The sequence below is a fragment of the Mesoplodon bidens genome (genome assembly GCF_964165515.1).
Source record: "Mesoplodon bidens genome assembly, chromosome: 8".
Taxonomy (NCBI): domain Eukaryota; kingdom Metazoa; phylum Chordata; class Mammalia; order Artiodactyla; family Ziphiidae; genus Mesoplodon; species Mesoplodon bidens.
The window spans coordinates 36,027,819-36,050,267 of record NC_138165.1 but is presented as its reverse complement, the minus strand read 5'-3'; the positions used below and the strand labels follow the sequence as shown (position 1 = coordinate 36,050,267).

The window sequence follows — 22,449 nt, the reverse complement described above, 5'->3', positions numbered from 1 at the left end:
GTGGAGGTTAAAAGAAGTCATGCGCTTGCTGGTCTGAGGTTTCTAAGGAGGAAAGAAACTGACCTAGAGAGCCTTTCCAAAGAGGGTGGAAGTTACTGTTGCAAAGGGTTCTCGGTTTAGCGAGGAAAGAGCGCAAGACCCGAACGAGTCAATAAAAGAGAAGTAGGAAAAGACTGGGCGCGTGAAGCCAATCAGAGACGAGATGGATGGGACTAGCCTCGGGGAAGGGGCGGGCTTAGGTGCTATAGGCTCCGGAGGGCCGGTCTCAGCCAATCCGAGCTGAGTAGGGCAGAGCTGGACTCCGGGAGTGGTTGGTCTCGAGGAAGTGAACGGCGCCGCCGGAGAGTCTGTCAACCTCACCTGCGCCTGCAGCTGTACCTCCGCTTTTCTCCCAGCCTGGCGGACGCTGACTCGAAGGGTGACAGTTGACGTTCGCAAGATTGTCATGGCCTACCCGGGATACGGAGGAGGGGTGAGTCCTGGCCGCTTCGGCGCGGCCTCTGCCTCCGCGGGGTGTGGCGCTCCGGCGGGCGGTGCCAACGTGCCGGATCCGCCTTCGGTCGGTCCCTGCTAACTTCGCCCGCCTCTGGTACTCGGCGGCGCCGGGACTTCGCGCCGTGCAGGAAGCCGGGGCTGGGGCCGAGCGGGGAGCCGCAGGTGTTCTGGTCCCTGAGGAACCCTTAGACGAGTCCTTGTGGAGCCAAGGGTGTGGAGTGTTTTTAGAAATTTCTTCCTTGGAATGGAGGAACAAAGCCTCCTTTTTCTTGTTCCGGTAATCTTTTGTGGTCCGCCCTCCGTCCAATCCTCCTAACCCCCTCCTCCCCAGTTTTGCTAGACATCCTTTTCCTGAATTTTTTGACCACTTCTTTTCTGTTCTCTGTGTTGCTTATGAATAAATTAAGGTATGCTAAATGTCTTCTAATGTTTACTATTCTACCAAGGACAGTGTTCTTCTAGACTTTCTGGGCGGGGATGGGGGAGTGGGGAGGTGGAGAAAATTATACTTTCTTACGTAACTGTTTATCCTGCATCACTTTTGGGAGTTGGTAGTTGTGACTGTAGTATCCGTTATGGTAACAGGAAATAAAACAAAATTTAAAATTTCAATTTACATACATATTTTTATTTTAGGTAAGTGTTATAGTGTGATCAGTATTTTCAAGCATAATGATACATTTTAAGCATAGAAAGCTTATACAGATGAGGAAGAAATAGAATAAAAAATAAGTTCCAAGAATAAAAGGAAAACGGTAAAATTTCTAAATGTTCCAGAAGGGCCTTTTCATTTCTCTTAAAAAAAAAAAAAATGGGTGGGAGCAAGTATCAGATCATTATAGTATGTAGATAGCAACGGATACTTTCCAAAGAGTGATGTAAGACATCATTTGTGAATGTCAAGATTTACAGTATATTAGGCATTGCATTCTTTACAACTATTTAAACTTAAGAACGTCATATGTCAACATAAACTGTGGGGAAAGGTATATAACTTTTCAACATTGCTTTAGGGATAGGGAAGCAAATGTTTGAAGAACACTGACATAAGGTACAGCTGGTATCCTGAGGTATGAAGTGGAGTTCTGTGCAGCTTGTTGTGACTTATTACACAGTTTATATGTGCAGAATTCTCCAGGGTTACAGATTATATGATCTAGTTTAACCAAAGTAACCCTCACAAAATGGACAAGTAGTTGAAAATTTCTGGGACGAAACTAGGGATCAAAGATAATACTAAAGATTCAGAAATGTGCAAAACTACATGAAAATGACATTGTTGACACTTTTAAGTCCAAGGTTTTCTTCAGTCGCATTACCAGGTGATGACATTGATGACCTAATGATCAGTTTTGATTCATTTGAAACTATTGGGAAGACAACTTGAAATATGAATTTATTATAAACTACTTTTCAGGGTTTACTTTGTAGGCTAGGGGTCTGAGTTTCCCTCCATGTGGGCCCTTCCACATGGGTCTTGAGCTTCTTCATGCTGGCCATGTTCTAAGAGAGAAACTAAAGCTGCCTGTCCTCTTAAAGTCTTAAGCCTGGAATGCATGTGGTGCAGTTTCTACCAGATAAAGCTGAAACAGGCCCAGCCCAGATTCAAGGGATTAGAGAAAGTCTTTGCCTTTGCAGGGGAAATGTTGCAAAGAATTTGCAACCATCTTTAATCTGGCCACCATCAGGCTCTGACAGTTTTGGATTTTGGAGAAGTTGATATTGCGAGACAGCAAGGAAACGTAGATAGAAGGTTATTCCTAAAGCCAGGTTCTTCATATAATACTGCTTGCCTGACTTTGATTAAAAAACACGTGTGCTGAACCCTCCAGGCACACATGGAGATGCCACAGTAGAGGGTCTATAGCCAGTCTCCTGGCACCACCTCAACATGAGCTTTTCGCTAATAGGCTTATATTTAGTTTGGCCTCTCTTCTTAGAAAAATGTTTTTTCAGTTTTCCTTCTGTGAAGCTTAAGGTATGAGGGTCTCCAGTAAGCCTTAATTTCTTGGATATGCTCCAGGCCTTGATTGCCCTCCACGTCCTTGGAGGCCTTGGAACCAAAGTCTAGGTGTTTGTTTTTTGCCTCAGAGCAAAAGCTGCTTTGGGAATTTTGCTAATCCTTTTACCTCTGGGTCTAGACTTGTCCCCCAGTATTGGCCTGGAAGTTTCCCCATATAAGTGAGGAAATTTTACCTTTTTCCTTTAATGTTAAAAAATAATATTTTATGAAAAAAAAATTTTTTTTAGTGAAGATTGACCTTATCCTACTTACCCTTATTAGAAATAGGAAGTTTTTTTTTCTTGAGTCAATATTTGTAATTTATAAAATTTAGATACTTTTAGAAGGCCCATTTCACTTACATTTTTTTTTAACTTTATTTTATTTATTTATTTTATTTTTGGCTGTGTTGGGTCTTCATTGCTGCGCACGGGCTTTCTCTAGTTGGGGAGAGCCGGGGCTACTCTTCGTTGCGGTGTGCGGGCTTCTCACTGCGGTGGCTTCTCTTGTTTTGGAGCATGGACTCTAGGCACGCGGGCTTCAGTATTTGTGGCTCGTGGGCTGTAGATGCGCAGGCTCAGTAGTTGTGACACATGGGCTTAGTTGCTCTGCGGCATGTGGGATCTTCCCGGACCAGGGCTCGAACCCATGGCCCCTGCATTGGCAGGTGGATTCTTAACCACTGCGCCACGAGGGAAGCCCCTACATTTTCAAATGTATTGGTAAAGAGGTGTTCATAAGCATTTGTTAATATGTATTTTTTAATTTGAATTCTCTTTGTGGTTATATACACTTCTCTTTTTCATTCCAGAAACTGGCCTGTCCTTTGACAGTCTGTCTCTTTTCAAAGAATAACTTTTAAACAATCACTTTTTTTTTCAAATTCATTATATTGTTTTAATGTTTATTGTTCCCTTTCTTATACTTCATTGCTTCATAATCTAGTTTTTGATCCTTGGACACATTTCCTGGAGCTCCCATACTTCCTGCATACCTTTTGTCTTTACCATATCCCATGCTGCAGCTTTTCAAACTGCCACTTAAAGGCTCCTACCTTTTGCCTTTTTCCCCCTCTTAGAATTCTTTTCTCTTTTTGCCCATCAATCTCTGCTTATTCTTCAAAGATGCAGATCAAGATTTTTGTTCCAAGTGGAATAATGAACAATCTTGATACTTCTTCCTCCTCCAGACTCATTAAAAACAGTGAGTAAAATATCTCTCTAAGATATAAAAAAATGTATACCAAGTTCCAAAGTGAAAAGGAGACAGTAACCAGAGCCATAGCAGGAAACAAACAGTATGTAGTCTCTGGGGTCAGCTTCATATTTGAATCATGGTCTACTTCTTACTAGCCATTTGACCTTAACTAATTCAGGAAACCTCTTGAAGTTACACATCCTCAACTGAAAAAAGGATAGTACTTTCACATCTCACTGAGTTGTTGGGAAATCAAATCACATGGTAGATGGAAAGTAGTTAGAACGGTACCTGCAATATAAAAAGCTCTCAATAAATATTAGCTGAGTACTCTTATTGTTGGTATTCTCGTTGTTGTTATTCTTATCAGTTTTGAAGAGGACTATTGTTGGAGTTATCACTTTATTGTTCTGTTCATTGATATCTTGCTTTTTAAAAAATAAATATTTTCTAGTGGAGGGGGTGTTTCAGCCCTATGCATCTTCTCATGATTCATTCACAGTTTTGTTGTTTTGTATTTACCATGTATTCTATGTATGTGTCTTTAGGTATACCACTTCTTAGTTTTACTCTAGGTGAAATTTTCTTGTATTTTTTCCTTTTTGCTTCTTGTATTTTTTACTTTTTTAAAGTGTGCCTCATTCTTAGAGGCTAGAGACTTATTTTTTCTTTAACACTTTAAAACATGTTGGATAACATTTGTTAATGAGCTGAATTAAGTAATGCAGGGCATCTCGCAGTTTGTAGCTAACAGCTTTTGTGATAATTTGGGAGCTTTCAGTAACTCGATTTTTGCTTTTCAGTGAACTTCTCATAAGTATTTTCTTTTAAACCAACTTCAGTGGATAATGGGTAATATTTGTATTAATAAGCGTCTCCTTTTTCACTCTTGTAGCTTGGAAATTTTAGCAATCAGATGCAAATGGGACAGCCAGTGCCAGGAACAGGGCCAGCTGTGCTCCCTGGTGGATACCCTCCAAGCCCAGCTTATCCGGACAGTTATTCCTCAGCGGGAGACCCCATGTGGACATACTTCACTGCTGTTGCTGACCAGGTAAAATCCTAAATACATAGCACAAATATCAGTTTTAAAAAATGATTGCAACTTAAAACAAATGTCAACTCTTTTATTTAGTGTGTCATTTTAAATGTATATAAAACTTGCATTTTAAACTTACCTAGACTAATTTTCTTCTTGCGATCAGAGATGAGGGTAGTCATAATTATCTCATTAAAAAGTCTGTTAGTTTGATGTCTGACACATTAGGAGTAACCAGGGTGGTGCGTGGAGACTGAGCCAGATAGGATCTGGGAAAAAGAGACCTGTATGTAAATCTCCTTGAGGAAGCTGGGGCAGAGTATCACAAAGGAGACTTGTAAATTGTGGATGTTTCTGGGAGAGGCTTGATGGTAAAGCAAATCAGGAAAAGCTAAAGGAAACAAGGCAGAATGAAGGGACAAATACCAGACTAATGAGCAGAGACAGAGATTTATACTTGGGTCTCAGTCACAGTCCATGTCTCTTTTCTTTTATAGTGGTCAAGAATTATTTATTGAGTGCATAGAATTTCATAGAAGTTTGATAACATTTTCCATTCATTATTCAATCACTTAAATGTTCACTAGGTCCCATATGCCTTCCTAGAAATAGAGGATATGCACAGAATTATTACATGTGGCAGACACTTTGTTTTGGCTACCCAAATTTCATTCAAAACCTCCTTTTCCCTTTTCACGTGTGGTAGCGGTTGGAAAGCCCTAATACCATCTCAGACACCTTTCTATAAAGGTAACCATGTGCTATAAGACTGGCCATTGAGATGTAGGTGTAATTTCTTTGGGATGCTTTCCTTTTCCAAATGAGGAAAGCTTTCCTGGAACTAGTGTTGGCCCTTTCTCCGCCTTCATCCTACCTGCCTGGAAAGGGGACTTGCAGTATGGAGGTGCTGCAGCCATCTTGTGATCTTGAGGCAACAAGCTTGAGATAAAGGCCTATGGATGGGGAATGTGGAAACATGGAAAGAGATTGATGGCCTCATTAAGTTGCCACAGTCTTGTTCTGCATAGCCCCAGACTTCTTGTATAAAAACAATAAACATTGATTTGTTTAAGCCCCTTTTATAACATTTTCTAATTGTTTTGCAGCTAAATGCAATCCTAACTGTTGCATTATGCCACTCTTATCTGCAAGGAACTCTTAAGTATTGATAGTATAATACTGGGAATAAGTATGTTATCTATAGCTGACTATATAATGAATCCATTTTATAAAATTACAACTTAAAACGTAAGAACCAGACATATATATTTAGAGACTTTTTTTGACTTAAGAACTATTTTATTGTAACAGTTGTCAACAATGATTTGCTATGATTGTACTATTTGATACTTTCCTTAAATTTTTCAGTCTTGTGCTTTTGAATAATTAAATTCCATAAGGCCGTGGCCCTTGTCATATTGTCTCTTACCCAGGAGGCACTAGGATTATATTAGTCATTGAATGGATGCATAAACTATCTCATTTTCAATTTCTAGTCCAAATATTTAGACAGTTCACTTATATGATGAATTTTGTCTGGCTTTAAGGGTTCAAGTGTAGTATCAGATTTATACATTATGATCCTAGAACCTAGTTACCAAACTCACCTCTGCAGCTATATTCTTTTTTGATAGGCCTCATAATTAAAGATACTCTATGAGAAATGTCCAATTAAAAGTTTCTGCAGGGCTTCCCTGGTGGCGCAGTGGTTGAGAGTCCGCCTGCCGATGCAGGGGACACGGGTTCGTGCCCCGGTCCGGGAAGATCCCACATGCCACGGAGCGGCTGGGCCCGTGAGCCATGGCCGCTGAGCCTGCGCGTCCGGAGCCTGTACTCCGCAACGGGAGAGGCCACAACAGTGAGAGGCCCGCATACCGGGAAAAAAAAAAAAAGTTTCTGCAGTGTCCCTTTTTATAGGAGGACGTTTTCCTAACACTAATGATTCAGTCATCAATTGATTCAGGGAAATTCTGGTTAGTACCCTCATAAATACACACAGGCACACACACGTATACACACAGAAGTATCTTGATAATACCAACAACTTTAACTTTAATGTGCTCCCTGCTTGCATTTTTCCACACAGCAGCTCTGTGAGGTAGGCAAGGTGGATGTGCTCTTTTATTATAGATGAGTAAGTAGAGATTAAGATTGATTAACCTAACAAATAGGACTTGAACTTGAATATCATTTCAAAATCTTGCTGCCTATCAGTTAACCTAACCAAGGGCAATTGAATTTTTGTTAACTATCTATCTAAAGCTCAATGTTTAATTAGAAAATGCAGTTTTCTACCACTAATGATAGGTAGTTTAGTTGAGGGTTTAGATAGTTGATCACAATCCTCCGCTCAAACTGCCTGTAAAGAGATCCAAAATGATCACTTGGATTTTCTCCTTATAATTTAGGAAGACACTGCTTGTTAGTTAATTAAGATAACATGTTTTTATAAAATGTATGAAATACGAGTATGAAGTAGTGTATGAAATACGAGTATGAAATACGAATATGAAGTAGGGTACCAGGATAATGCTTTCTGATAGTGATAAATAACTTTTAGCAAAGCTATTCAGGTTATTAGAAAAACTCCAAAATTCTATAAAAACGCATGTAAAATAGAATTTCATTTGTTAATTAGGTTTTAGATTTTTAAATTTAATCCATACTTGAATGAGAAATTGTAATAGTTTCAACCTTTTGAAATAGTAAATGAATATGGCTACAAACTGTCAGAAATGACTACAGTTTAGTGAAGAACGAAAGGAATTATCTTCATTCTACCAAACAGCTAACTTGCTTTGTACTAGATACTGGGCTAGGGTCTGGGGATGAAAGGTAAATGAAACTCAGATACTGACCTAGACGATCTCTGTCTAGTCAGGGAGATAGACCTGTGGGAAATGATAACAGGGAGAAGCGTGCTCAAGGTGAGTGAGTGAAGATGATAGCAACACCAAGAACATCCTCTGACCCTTATACTTGTTCTCTTTGCCTAGAACTGCACTGTCCAAATTAAATAGAGTGTGAGCCACAAATGCAAGCCACATGTGTAGTTCTCAAGCCTCCAAGTAGTGCATTTTAAGGAGTAAAAAGAAATAGGTGAAATTAATTTTAATAGAATACTTTATCTAACCCAGTGTATCAAAAAAGATTAACATTTCAACATGTAATCATGTAAAACTTATTAATAAGATATTTTACTCTATGTCGTGGTTACTAAGTCTTGGAAATCTGGTGTGTATTTTACACTAACAGAACATCTCTGTTCAGACTAGGCACATTTCAGTGCTCGGCGGAATGTAGGGCTAGTGGCTTCTGTTTTGGACAACTCGGTCCTAGAGCACTCTTCCCTCAGATGTCTGCACAGCTCACTCCTTCACTTTCTTCAAATCTTTCTCAAAATTCGCCTTACATATGAGGCTCTGCTTTACCATCTATGTAAAATACCATTGGCCTCCTCGCCGTACTCCACAACACTCCTTCTTAGCACCTTTACTCTGCTGTATTTTTTCCCTCAGCACTTACTACCATCAGATGTAATTTCTGCTTTACCGCCTCTCTCCCACCACTAAAATGTAACCTCTATGAAGGCGAGGAATTTGTTTTGGACACGGCTTGGTACTTGGTCCATTTAATGGTTCTTGAACATGTTAGGTTGTTCAATAGATATATGTTAAATGGATGAATTTCTTATTCTTTCTAAATGGAAGATATCTGCATTTTCTTAGCATACTTGTTTTAATGATTGCTCTATAAAATTCTTTCATCCTGTATGAATTTGTTCTGAAATGTTTCATTCTTGTGGACTGTCTTTCTGAACATTAGATTTTTCCACATACTTTGGAATATTGGTTCCTTAAACTTACAGTGAGTGAAGTTTTTGTTTATTCTCCTCACCACCCCCCCTCACCTTTTGTCTCCTTCCATGTTTCCCTTCCTCTCCCCATGTCACCCTTCTGTACCTAGTGGTTTTGTGATTTTCCCCACATAGATTGTGTCCAGAATCAGATTTTACTGAAATATAAAATCCTTTGCCTTGAGTTAAGTTGTTCTAATAAATACTTGGGTTTATTTTCCAGAAACAAGCAGACTAAAATACAATAAATAAACCAGTACATACCTTAATATCTTAAAACTGTAAAACTGTCAGGTAAATCTAACAGGCTTGATAGACCTAAACAGGGTCAATATCAAGAGACAAATGAAGTGAATGATGCAAGCACAGGGTCAGATCCTTTGTTTAAAAACTGGATATTTATTCACAGAATTTTTGTGTTAATTTTTTTTTAATATTGCATTAAAACATTACTGTGACTACTGAGTTTTCTTAAACTTCCTTATATTTAAAGGTTAGTCTCTCACTTGCCTGATAATGTTTATAATACTCCTTAGAAGTGTTTACAATACTTCTTAGAAGTAGTTTGTAAAAGTTTTGGGGTTTTTTTGGGTTCTTACAAATTACGTGTTTTAAATTTGCCTCCTTAATCCTTTCTCAGAGCTGTTGTTTTGAATTTGTGACAGTGTATGTGATGCTTCCAAGTAAATTACTCTTTATTTCTGTAGAAAATAGGATGAGGTACTGAAACATAATGAGAGTATTCAACCTGTTTCACTTCCATTGTGGTTACTTGTTTGTGATAAAAATTTTTTTTTTCCCATAAGAAGGTCAAACAAGAATATTTGGACAAAAAATCAGAGGGGACTCTAAAATTTTGCTGAGTTTAATGCTGTGGAGGAAAAAGATATTTTCTCTTCCCAGTTAAAGATTCAGTATCCTTTAGAAATAATCTCCCCTCAAAATGGGCATGAAAGGAAAGTGTTTGAGACTTCTCTGAACGCATTTTAGCATTTTAGGCATTTTTCTAACTATTTGAAGTAGAGGTATAATGATTCTCACAAGGTATTACTTTGCACTATTATAGGACAGAGTGATCATGCTATTTTTCAGAAGTAGAAAATATAACATTTGAAATGCCTGAATAATTTAATAGAATAAAATTTTATTGTGAAAAAAGTATTCATGTTTTGTGATGTTCTCTAATGTGCCTTTGCCATCAATAATTATCTCTATAATTTTGTAGTTGATAATAGAGTAGTGTTTTGAAGATTGCATATTTATTGATCAGCCTAGAACAGTTAGTTAACATTTTAGTATGCTTTTATACAGCTGATTTTATTAATCAGGTTATAATTATTTTGTAACAGGATGGTGAAGTGGATGCTGAAGAACTTCAGAAATGTTTAACACAGTCTGGAATTAGTGGAACTTTTTCTCGTGAGATCTTTTTTTTCCTCTGTTAAAATTGGACTAGGAAATTCATTTTCTAACTTTTTTGTTTCCATACTTAAAATATTAAAAAAAATTTTTAGCACAGATATACATGCACATAGTTCAAAGAGCCAAATAATTCTGCAAAGCTTGTTATGAAAATACTGTTCAGCATGCATTCCTCCCTCCCTGATGTTAACCACTCGCAGAGAAAATCTCTTTAAAGTTCTTCAGCTAATTCTTTTGAAATTTGCCTCCATATCTCAAAATAGCATGCCTTTATCACTATTGATTTTCAGTTTTAATGATCATCAATTATTATGTCCTGCGGTGGGTGATCAGGGTGTAACCCTCTCACCTGTGTCCCTGTACTCCACACAGGAGCTCCCTCATCCATCTGCTGTTAAGTAATTTTCATTAGCTCACTAATCAGTATTTGCCTTATTGTTACTGTCTAAATAAATGCTCTTCCTGAGTCTTGTAATAATATATGATTAATTTTCCTTTTAATGTAACTTTTTGCTTTTTCTGAAATTAATCCTCATCCAGGAGCTTTCTGTTGTGCTTCGTTTTCTGTGCACAGCTGTCATGCTTGCACTCCTGGAGCCCTTTCTTCTCTCTCTTGAGTTGGATCTCCCCTTCATTCCATCCCTGGTTGTCATTTTAAATTCGATAAAATATGTTGAATTAGCTTCTTAATAAAAGTGCATGGGAGGTAAATTTTTTGAGACTTTCTCTGAAAATGCTTTCATTCTATGCTCAGAATTAAGTGATTGGCCAGGTATAGAACTCCAGATTACAAATCATTTTGACTTAGAATTTTAAAGGTATTGCTCCATTGTTTCCAGCTTCCATTGGTGCTTTATCTTTTTGTTTCCTGCCTGTATGTCATTTGCTATTACTGTGTGGAGGCTTGTGAGATCTCTTTGTCCCTAGTCTGAAATGTCACAGTGCTGTGCCTGGTTGTGTGGGGAATGCAGTGGGCACTCCTAATCTGGAAACTCATTTGCTTTAGTTCAGCGCTGTTTTCTCCATTTTCTCTTTCTGGAATGCATCTTAGGACTGGGTCACTTTTCTTACCTTTTCTCTCCTACCTCTTATTTTCCTCTACTTTTGGGGAAATTTCCTCAACTTCTTTTTCTTTTTTAACTATGGGACGCTTCACAGAACAAACTTGCGTGTCATCCTTGTGCAAGGGCCATGCTACTTTCTGTATTGTTCCAATTTTAGTATATGTGCTGCTGAAGGGAGCACTCAACTTTATTTTCGAAACCTTCCATTGAGTCTTTCATTTCTCCTATCGTTTTTTTTAAATCCAAGAGCCTTTGTTCTTTTTACATGAATGCGATGTCTTTCCTTATCTCTCTGAGATTGTTAATGTATTTTTTTTTAGGTTTTTTTCTTCCTACATAACCTACTTCCTCCAGTATTTTTTTCCAGGTTGTTTGTTTGGCTGTCTTTCATGTTAGGTGCTTTTCTCAGGTGTCTGATGATCCTAGCTTGCTCATATTTAACTAAAATGCCAGTCAGAAGCCCTGAGAGCCAGGCTGGGTGTTGACTGTAGACTTCAGAGTCCAGTGATTTGGCTGGGCAGTGTGTCCTCCAACACTGGGTATCAGGATCTTTTGGGATTTCCTTTGGGGCTGGTTGTCCAGTTGATCTTCTGTCTGGAGCGGAGGAGGGAGGACTCATCAGGGTTCTGTCTTTTGTAAATTGTCATTGAATTTCCTTGTTTTAGTAGATAGCCCTGTCCTCAGCTGTGCCTGGTTTTCTGCAGTGCACAGTCCTCTCCAGAGAATAAAACCCCAGATGTCTACTGGCGTGGGAGTAGACAGGGTAGCCATCCATGTAGCTGAAGCAAGGAGGGGATTTGGGGCTCTAAAGGCTCCTTAGATAGACATTCAATCAGCCCTTCGGTTTTTGTCTCTACATTCACACCCATTTTCAGAAGTACTGCCAGTTCTTAAACGTTTGGAGTCTCCTCCAGGATAACCAGGCTGCTTCTCAGGTTGTCTTATTTCAAGTTCAGGAAGCCACTTTCTCAGATCTAGGTTGTCAACTTAGGTCCACCTACTTTTCCAACTTGCAAAATTTTATTCCTTTGTTTCCTCTCTCATTCTCTTTTTCTCTAAAGGATTACAACTTCTAGAGATTCAGTTTAGTTCTGTCCATTCTAATGGGGTGTGGGGAGAGAGGGAAAATCTGTCAACTTTCCTAAAAATTCTCTCCCTCCATTCTTTGTCAGAGATATTTAATCTTACATATACTTGGTCCTATTTTGAGATTGATTGAAGGTCTGCTTATTTGATGACTCAATTTTTGTCATTTATTATCATCTATTCAGATTCTCCCACTTAATGAATGTGTGCCATGTTAACTTTAAGGCAAAACAGATGTCATTTACTTGACAAAATGATGGAATGCCATTCGAGAGATTTCTCCCCCTCCTTGCCTGAGTAGTTTTTGTATGAAGGAGCACTGGGCTCCAATCCTGACTCTTCCACCTGTTAGCTAGTGAACGTGGGAAACTTTATCTTTCTGGGCCACAGTTGCTTTATGTGTAAAACTGGGGCTAGGATAGGTTTGGCATGTTTATGTGAAATCACAAAACACACTACCTGGCTTATAGTAAATGCTATTCACTGTCAGTTGAATTGTCAGTCTGAAAATACTGTAACCACCTATTCTAACATTGACACCATATGAAACATTTAAAGAAAGCTCTTAACTTTTGGATTGTTTTATAATTTTCTTTAATGGGTCTAAAATTTAGCTGAAATAGTTTTTTTCTTTAGAAAAAATTCAAAATATTTTATCAAATAGCATAAAGTAAAATAATTTTAAGCATTTTTATTCATTCATTTATTTTAACAAGCTACTAGTAAGAACTTTGTAAACTTGACTGTACTGACATATCTCCTTTATCAGGACTATGTGTAATTAGTCTTGAGATAAATCAGCATGCTAGTTGAATGTAATTGTGATAAGGTTTAGAAAAATTAAATTCTGCCTAGTGAGTCCTCATTTATAGTTCTTTAAATATGAAAGTCTTAATATTTCTAATAACCCCTGATTTTAAGATAGCAAACTATCTTGTTATCTTTATTTCTTCTTCCTTTCTTTTCCCCTCCCCTGAGAAAAAACAGTTGCTTTCAGTTCTGAAGCTCATCTTTTTCTTACTTGGTTGATTGCAGTAAACTACCAGATGATTTACCTACATCCAGATCCATCTTACTTTACTCTCTAGTATGTTCTTTGTCAACAACTGTTTCTGAAATGGAAATTTTAGAATTGCCCCTCTGTTCCTTAAAATCCTTTAGTAACTTCCATTGGTCTAAAACTTTAGGGTAGCATTCAAGACTTTCGTGACCTGGTCCTCATCTGGCTTTCTGAAGTCATTACATGCCTCTCCTTCCCATATATCCCAAGCTTTAACCAAATCTCTAACACTTTCAAGTTTTGTGATCTCAGTGTATGACGACTTCTACTTAAACCTGACTTGGCATTTGTGTTAGGAAGACTGAAGCCCTCCTTTTCACTTGTTTAATTTTCAGTATTTTATAATTGCTTATTTAATTACCCAAATCCCCTTACTAGATGTGAGTAGTATGAAGGTAGTAATTTTTATTTTAGTCTCTCTTTTTTTTCTTTTTTTTCTTTTTTTTTTGTTTTTTACTATGCATGCCTAACATTCAAAGTTTGTTCATTGGGTGATTGTGTATGTTTGGCAATTTGTAAATGTTTTGTTTTGAAAGCAGAAATTGTTGTAATTTTATATAAATAAAATCGGGCAGAATTTAATTCAAATAATAAATATGTTTTATAGCCTTCAGTTTGGAAACCTGCAGAATTATGATTGCCATGTTGGATGTATCCTTGACTAAAAATAGAAAATATTGGAATATAGAATATTAAGGCAATTGTTAGATATAAATGATCATAGTAAACTAGAGAGTTTAACAATACTTTGTAACATCCTGTTTGAATTCCTGTTTGAAGTCCATTCTTTTCCATTTTTACACAGAAATCTATTTATATGCTAAATTTGGCTAACTCTTGCAGAAGTGAACTTAACAATTTTTTAGTCAATTATTTGGAGTTTTGGGTCTGGGTAGATTCTTTGGTATCAAAACTTATTTTTGTTAATAAAACTATCAGAGAGATAACACAGGAAAAATGGGATTTAATGAATTCAAAGAACTTTGGGCAGCTATTAATGCCTGGAAGCAAAATTTCGTAACTGTTGATAAAGACGGAAGTGGTACAGTAGAGCATCATGAATTGAATCAAGCCATTGCTGCTATGGGTAAGAATATTAAATTCTTTAGAATCGATCCAGGTCATCTTTGTTCAGATGAATATTAATTGTTTAAATTTGCTAAGTAATAAAAGGGTATATTATTTCACCAGCTGTTGTCCAATTTGATTTCAAGGTTATAGATACATTCTGATTAAAGACCTTTAACAAAACCATTTTATTTCTGAGTTTTCCAAAGATGATCTTTCATACACTCTGGTTGATAAAACAATTTCTGAATTTCCTATGTTGAGTATACTTAAATTTATTCTAATTGTTTGTACTCACTTACCATTTATATTGTATTCTTTTGTAACTTGGTAAGATCTCTAATTTGACAGCAAAGGCTTATCTCAATTACAGGTCTCCATACATAGTCTAGCTTTCTAGCAGTAAAAACTGTTTTTTTTTTGTTTTTCTTCTTTTTTTTATGTAGTGTAGAACACACAGCAGACACCGAAAAACCTCAAAATGGGAAGTCTACATTTTAGACTATCTTAAAAGACTGTAAATTTATTTTTAGCATATCTCTGATTAGCTAAGGTTCTCAGTCTATTTTCTTTCAAAAAGTGATAATATAAATGGTGTTTAACTTGTTTACAGTTAATGCAATTTTAAGTAGTTTTCTTAATTATATTTACTTTTGTGATTTTATTTACACTCATTTTTAAACAAAATTCTTTTGTAACAGAACTAACTTTTTGAAAGGTTTTAACTTTCAGAAATCTGAACCAAGTGCAAATTATCTCAAATTCCAATTTAAAGTCAAAGCCATGATTAGTTTCGTTGTATCAATAGATGTTTTAATAGGTGGTCATTTTAGGGACAGTCCTGGCCATATAAACATGTATAGGTCAGTTATAGAGTCTTAATTCCTAATGAATTAAACTTGGTTCTTAATTCAGCACAGTGTTGGAAAATTAATATAACCAATTGCAAAAAAGAAAACCACTGAAGAGTTCACATAGGCAGTTGAGTGTAACAAAGAGGTATTCTGTATTTTTCAAATTTAAGGTCTTCAGATGTATTTTAAGATATTCAAATTATTTTTGCTGAGAATGCTATGGAAAATCTTACGAATTTTATCAGTCCCACATCCAGATCATAATTCTCTAATAGAAAGCTCAGGGCTTATTTGCATATAATTACACTAGTTTGCATATATGACTTCTGGTAATTTATACCTTTCCTTTCATTTACTTTTAGCAAGTTTCCTGGATTGTATTTCATTATAGCTATGCATAGAATTATCTTCTGTTGCATTTGTTTTTATTATTTTTCCCTTTGACTGGATTAATGTCTTGTCTAAATCTACTAATTCATTAATATATAAAGACAATAATTCTAGGCCAGCATTCTTCACAGTAAAGTGTACACATCTCATTAAATACATAAGACCATCTGTAGGGGTTCCACAAGTGGAATATATTAATTTATATTTTTAATTACTTTTACTCCATTCTTTTTAAATTTTAGTTTTATATATACTTTAAAATGTAAATAATCAAATAGTAATTCATGTATAGAATTTAAAACTAAATGAATACACATATAATGGGAGTGAGTGATCCAAAACTTCTTACTCATAGAAGTACACATTCAAAAACTTTTGGAGTCCACTGGGCTAGACAGTAAAGAACCAAGGAAATAGTAAGAAGACTGTGGTTAAGATAAAAATCTGTGAAGAAACAGAATAAGGGTTATAGGACAAAATGGAATAACATTTTCCTATTTCTTCCCCCTCTGAGTAACCATGTTGATTCTCAAATTTTCTTTGACTATAAAAGACACTTGTAAGCAATATAGTCAATGGGAAATATAGGTTTGAATGATAGCAAAGATCACTAATAACCTTTGCTTTGATTTTCTTTTTTTAGTAGATTTAATTAATTAATTAATTAATTAATTTAATTTATGGCTGTGTTGGGTCTTTGTTGCTCTGCGCGGGCTTTCTCTAGTTGCAGCGAGTGGGGGTGCTCTTCATTGCGGTGCGTGAGCTTCTCATTGTGGTGGCTTCTCTTGTTGTGGAGCACGGGCTCTAGGCACATGGGCTTCAGTAGTTGTGGCTCGTGGGCTCTAGAGCGCAGGCTCAGTAGTTGTGGCGCATGGGCTTAGTTGCTCCGTGACACGTGAGATCTTCCTGGACCTGGGCTCGAACCTGTGTCCCCTGCACTGGCAGGCAGATTCTTAACCACTGCACCATCAGGGAAGCCCTCAATTTCATTCCCTTTTATGGCTGAGTAATGTTCCATTGTATATATATACCACATTTTCTGTATCCATTCATCTGTTGATGGACATTTAGGCTGCTTACATGACATGGCTATCGTAAATAGTGCTGCAGTGAACGCTGGGGTATCATTCCTTTTTATGGTTGAGTAATATCCCATTGTATATATGTACCACATTTTCTGTATCCAGTCATCTGTCGTTGGACGTTTAGGTTGTTTACATGTCCTGACTATTGTAAATAGTGCTGCAGTGCATATTGGGCTACATGTGTCCTTTGAGTTATGGTTTACTCAGGGTATAGTAGTGGGATTGCTGGGTCATATAGCAGTTCTATTTTTAGTTTTTTAACGAATCTCCATACTGTTCTCCATAGTGGCTGTATCAATTTACATTACCACCAACAGTGTAAGAGGGTTCCCTTTTCACCACACCCTCTCCAGCGTTTATTGTTTGTAGATTTTTTGATGATTGCCATTCCAAAGCAATCTACAGATTCAATGCAATCCCTATCAAATTACCAATGGCATTCTTCACAGAATTAGAACAAAAAATGTTACAATTTTTATGGAAATACAAAAGGCCCTGAATAGCCAAAGCAATCTTGACAAAGAAAAACGGGGCTGGAGGAATCAGGCCCCCTGACTTTAAACTATACTACAAAGCTACAGTAATCAAGACAGTATGGTACTGGCACAAAAACAGAAATATAGTTCAATGGTACAGGATAGAAAGCCCAGAGATAAACCCAAACACATATGGTCACCTAATTTATGACAAAAGAGGCAAGAACATACAACGGAGAAAAGAGAGCCTCTTTAATAAGTGGTGCTGGGAAAACTGGACAGCTACCTCCAGTCCTCCCAGAAACACCCAGAGTTCTGATATTCTTTAAAGAACTATAAAATTACAGGGTTGAAATATTGATGCATTAAAAAAAACCTGTGACATACACTAGACCTTATTTCAAAATCAAAATATATTTTAAAAACACAAAAAGATAATTATTTTCTTTTTCCTAGCTACCACTTTTTTACAAAGCTAGAATTGTGAGAATTATGTACCACTTCACTATTAGTAATGAAACCTTTGATCAATTTCAATTGGAATGTGTTTTGTTTCTAATGAATATTTTTATGTAATGAATTTTGAATGTTAATTTGTTTTATGACTTTATTAACAAGAATGCATTGTTTGTTGTGTTCTTTTGATGTTTAGTTTTGGAAGTTTTAATCTAGCAATCCCTTTTTCTAGGTTATAGGTTGAGTCCTCAAACATTAACTGCTATCGTTAAACGTTATAGCAAGAATGGCAGAATTTTCTTTGATGATTATGTTGCTTGCTGTGTTAAGCTTCGAGCATTAACAGGTATGGACCATTTATGAGTACAGTATCATGTAGCTTTTTTCTTGAATGGTGTCCCTCACTTTCTTCAGCAAGTTGATGGTATTATGTATTTTCTCCCTTTATTCACTATTAAATCTAATCAGAGCTTTAAGGCTTTAAAAATTTAGGAATATAAATAGTGAAAAATTGTTATAGCTCAGTTTTGGAAAGTTTTCTCCATATCTCAGTTGCCTGGGACATAAAATCACTTAAGATTTACTTGAGTCTAAAATTATTCATTTTTTAGTACCTGGGGACACCAAGTATTTAAAACTATAGATTTTAAATTATAACAGAAAAAGTAATTTTTTTGTTTAAAGATTTCTTTAGGAGAAGAGACCACTTGCAACAAGGGGTTGTGCGTTTCATATATCATGATGTAAGTATCCTGTATTACACTTTTGATATTTATACTGTGTTCTGTGTATGTTTACAGTTGTCAAAAAATTTAAGTGATCTCTGGTTTCAGCACTGGAAATAATATATTTTAGAGACCATATTCTTTATGTTTTTCAGCTTAACACAAATGTAAGATTTAATCGTGGTAGAAATACCAATTTGACTTTATAGTAAACATAAAAATACTTTAAAATTTTATGACAGACTTTTGGCAGTTTATGTTCCAAATCATTTTTAAGGGCAAAACTACCATTGCTTTTATAAAGAGTAATTTACTTGTGATGGTCTTTCTTCTAAGAGAGATAGGAAATTTTCATCTATGATAGGTAATGGAACTGTTCATTTCTCATTTCAGATGGTTGCTATTAACCTGATTCCAAGTTTGTTTTGTTTTTAACTGAAGGAGAGGTTATATTTCACATGTTCTTTAGTGTTTCAAGGTTTTGTTTTATTTTTGTTATGTAGGAGTTAATAAGGTCAACCTTACCCTACTAGTATAATACTGGTTTGAGTTACAAGCCTTAGAAGCTCAAAATTTCTCCTCTTGTGAAAATGCTTCTGTGGAATATAATTAATCAAAACCAAAACCATTTTGTTGTTACCAGCTGGTGATTTTGCTTATGTATTAGTTTTTGCAGGGTACTATGGCAATTTGAAAGTCTAGAATTTGAAGGCTGAAGAAATACTGTGAATTTCTCTGCTTGGAAGAAATGAACTGAACTACTTTGAATTAAAGCTTTTGGGGCTTTTCCATGTTCCTGTCTGTTAAATCTCTTCTCTTTCTATGTGTTTTTACTTTAGCTCACCATGCAAAGCAGTAAAAGAGATGTTTTTGTATTTGTAATATTTATATAAATTTATAACTTTAGAGATATCTGCATAATAAATATTGGTATATGATTAAGTGATATAAATACCTCTTAGTTTTAATTTTCTTTCTTACTTACAAAATAGATTATATAAGAAGCCAAATGATGAAAGCCTAGATAAAACTAATTAATACTTACCTGAAGGTTACAAATTATACTTGGAAATTTTGTTTGTAGTTGTTGCTATTTGAGTGTGAGCCAGAAGGGGAAGCCTAGATTTTGCGCCATCTTTGTAATAGGGTTTGTTCTTTCATCACATAATCAGAGAACAGAAACTCATGAGTCTTTGCTTCTGAAGAAGAAAATCGTAGTTGCTAAAATTTTATCTTAAATCACCTTAGGTGAGCCATAAATTAAACTATAAATTAAACTATATAAAACTACAGGAGGCATTGTTTTTCCTTTTTAAATTTTTTGCAGTATATATTTTTCTTCAATGTGTTTTATTGTCTTCTGTGGAAAAAAATTCTTAATAAACATAACTTTTTTCTCTGCACTTTATAGGTAACCTAAAATGGCATCTTTTTCTAAATCTAGGTTTTCTGGAAATGACGTATTTTTAATGAAATGTCAATATTTAAATTTGTCCTTTTAAACTAAATTGTTTATACATAATGCTGTTAACTGTTTTAGAAAGTTTAAAAAACTCCAGTAATCTACCACTTTGTTTAAATGTTCAGAAATTATAAGTTTGACTTTCTTGACAACATTAGCCAGTGATTTTGGCATTAGTAAACCAGTAGGTCTTTACCACTAAGTGTAATGTGGGTCCTAAGCATGGTAGGCATCATGGAAGCATTTCTGAGTGCTGTTACTACAAAAATTGCAAAGTGGAGTCACCAGGTCCTTAGCATTTAAGATTTCTGGTATAAGCTGCTGCAGTTAATCCAGTCCCTTTCTGAGCAAACACCCCGAAGTCTTTCTTTTTTTTTTTAAGATGTTGGGGGTAGGAGTTTAATTAATTAATTAATTTAGTTTTGCTGTGTTGGGTCTTCGTTTCTGTGCGAGGGCTTTCTCTAGGTGTGGCAAGCGGGGGCCACTCTTCATCGCGGTGCGCGGGCCTCTCACTATCGCGGCCTCTCTTGTTGCGGAGCACAGGCTCCAGACGCGCAGGCTCAGTAGTTGTGGCTTACGGGCCCAGCCGCTCCGCGGCACGTGGGATCCTCCCAGACCAGGGCTCGAACCCGTGTCCCCTGCATTAGCAGGCAGACTCCCAACCACTGCGCCACCAGGGAAGCCCCGAAGTCTTTCTTAATGAAGTTTTAATAAACCACATTTTTTTCTTACACTTTAACTGAATATCTTCCAGCTTAAAGGTGCAAATGGCATAATTTTAATATGGCTCATGACCAAATTAATATATAATTTTTCATTAAAAAATTTTTCATTAAAAATGGATGAATGGTAGTATCTTGAAAAAAACCTTTTATAAACTTTCACTTTAGAAAAATCCTAGAAAGGAAGTAATGTATATTCATGTTGATAATTTTATATAATTAGCTGTCAAATTCATTTGGTCAGCTTTATAAAAATATGTGAATAAATAATCCATGTAATTTTGTCCTCTAGCTGTTAATTTTTTTTCATGAACATATATTTGATAATGTGAGAGCATGTTAACTGAGTCATAAATGATATAGAATTCTAATTAGAAGTGTTGTAGGAAAAGGCTAATGTAAACACACTGTATATCATTCATGTTGAATAAGGGTGATACTGTGACTCAGTAGCATGGAATCTTAACATCCGATTTATACAGGTGGTTGTTACTGTCCTCAGGTCAATTATAATTTTCCTTATTTGGATGCTCATAGTTGAGGTAAAACTTTAAAAATGGCTTGACATGGCTCATAAGTTTTGCCAAATGACACTTTGTGTTAGAACTTCTTCACACAATTCTCTAAGTCATCCTTTTCCAAAGGTGTTCCTATGACTTTTGGTCATTGGAGGTCTGTGAAGGAGTTTCCATGACCAAATGTATTTGGGAAAGTCTCACCTTCCTCAGGGAGCTTAATAAGGCCTAAGGTACAGAAAATCTCATTTAATTTTATTTGACCCAGTTTTTTCCGAACTTTTTTTTTTTAACTACAGAACCCTGCCTCTTAGCAAAACTAATGTTCCATGCCAATCCAACCCAGTTGTCAGACAGTTCTTTTGCATTTTACATTAGATAGATAATTACATAAACATTAGCCTTAGAGAATATATTACTAGGATTTTTTTACTGAAATGCAATTCACATTTTTGATGCTTTAAAATAATTAATGTAAACAGACATCCATTACTAAGGTAAAAATTAAATAGTTTTACAGGGAGTATGACTGGAATATGAATATAGTTTGGTAGTTTGTACTGGTTAACTCATGCCCCAGTTTTCTTATGATGATGTAAATTATTGAATAATGTACACTCTTAATGTCTAAGTGCTTTTATTTATCCAATAAACATGTTTCCATGTCATTTTGAGAATTTTTTTAATATTCAAATAGTTTGCTGTAAAGTTTTGCATCATACAAAATCTGTTACATATATATTATGAGATGCTTCAGTTCAAATAACAGTGCAGCAATTCACCTATGCCTAAAAGACTGCCAAATGATTAAATGTCAGGTATTACACTACTATTTCGAGTGGCAGTTTACACATTTTAAATTACATCAAGGGGAGATTAATACTATTGGAATCTTAATTTGGTCCACTTTAAATGTTATTTCAAGGACTGCGCTCATTTGATCTATCAAGCATGAATTCAGAAACAAAAAGTAATAAAAAAATGTCAAGTGATATGTCTATTTCCAGAAAAGGCATTTACCCTGGAAGATGGTAAAATTTATCAATGTAGTTAAAATCTGTAATTAAGAACATAAAAAAATTAATTTGTGATTATTTCTTTAAATAAAATATACAAATCAAGTTCACCTGTTATGGCATTACTAAATGACAAAAGAAATACTATTTGTCAGAAATGTGCTTTTCTTTGTCCTTTTATATTTGACAGACTCATAAATGATATGTTTTCTTTGTAGCAGTTTTCTGGGAAATTAATAGGAATAAATTTGTCAAAATCTGGTAAATTAAATCTAGTGAGTAAAATTCAATGCATTTTTCAGGTTAGCATATTTTTCTTTTAAACTTTAAAATGCAACCGTGGGTGTTTGATTACTTTGAAACTTGTATTAAAAGATCACATTTTTGTTGGTCTTAAATCATTTTCATAGCAAATTAAGCATTTTGAAATAAATGTACAATGCTAAGTTATCTATCTTG

At 35.8% G+C, this 22,449-nt stretch overlaps 1 protein-coding gene across 2 annotated transcripts; it reads left to right on the top strand.

Annotated features, from left to right (window-relative positions):
* Positions 1 to 298: 298 nt before the first annotated feature.
* GCA (grancalcin) lies at positions 299 to 21,642 on the top strand. Of its 2 annotated transcripts, none has more exons than XM_081243074.1 (8): positions 299 to 472; positions 4,590 to 4,748; positions 9,939 to 10,008; positions 13,829 to 13,872; positions 14,161 to 14,308; positions 17,783 to 17,896; positions 18,235 to 18,293; positions 18,943 to 21,642. In XM_081243074.1, the coding sequence occupies exons 1-8, from the start codon at positions 446 to 448 to the stop codon at positions 18,967 to 18,969; spliced, it is 648 nt and encodes a 215-aa protein (XP_081099200.1). In that variant the 5' UTR covers positions 299 to 445; the 3' UTR covers positions 18,970 to 21,642. The 2 variants fall into 2 exon arrangements, with proteins under 2 accessions (XP_081099200.1, XP_081099199.1); XM_081243073.1 differs by lacking the exon at positions 18,943 to 21,642 and adding an exon at positions 18,669 to 18,748.
* The last annotated feature ends 807 nt before the right edge of the window (positions 21,643 to 22,449 follow it).

Bases quoted from the DNA above. Each gene is read 5' to 3' on its own strand.
- GCA (XM_081243073.1), top strand. From the start codon at position 446: ATGGCCTACCCGGGATACGGAGGAGGG. The intron at 4,749-9,938 runs GTAAAATCCTAA...ATTTTGTAACAG, and splicing joins TCACTGCTGTTGCTGACCAG to GATGGTGAAGTGGATGCTGA. The intron at 17,897-18,234 runs GTATGGACCATT...TTTTGTTTAAAG, and splicing joins TAAGCTTCGAGCATTAACAG to ATTTCTTTAGGAGAAGAGAC.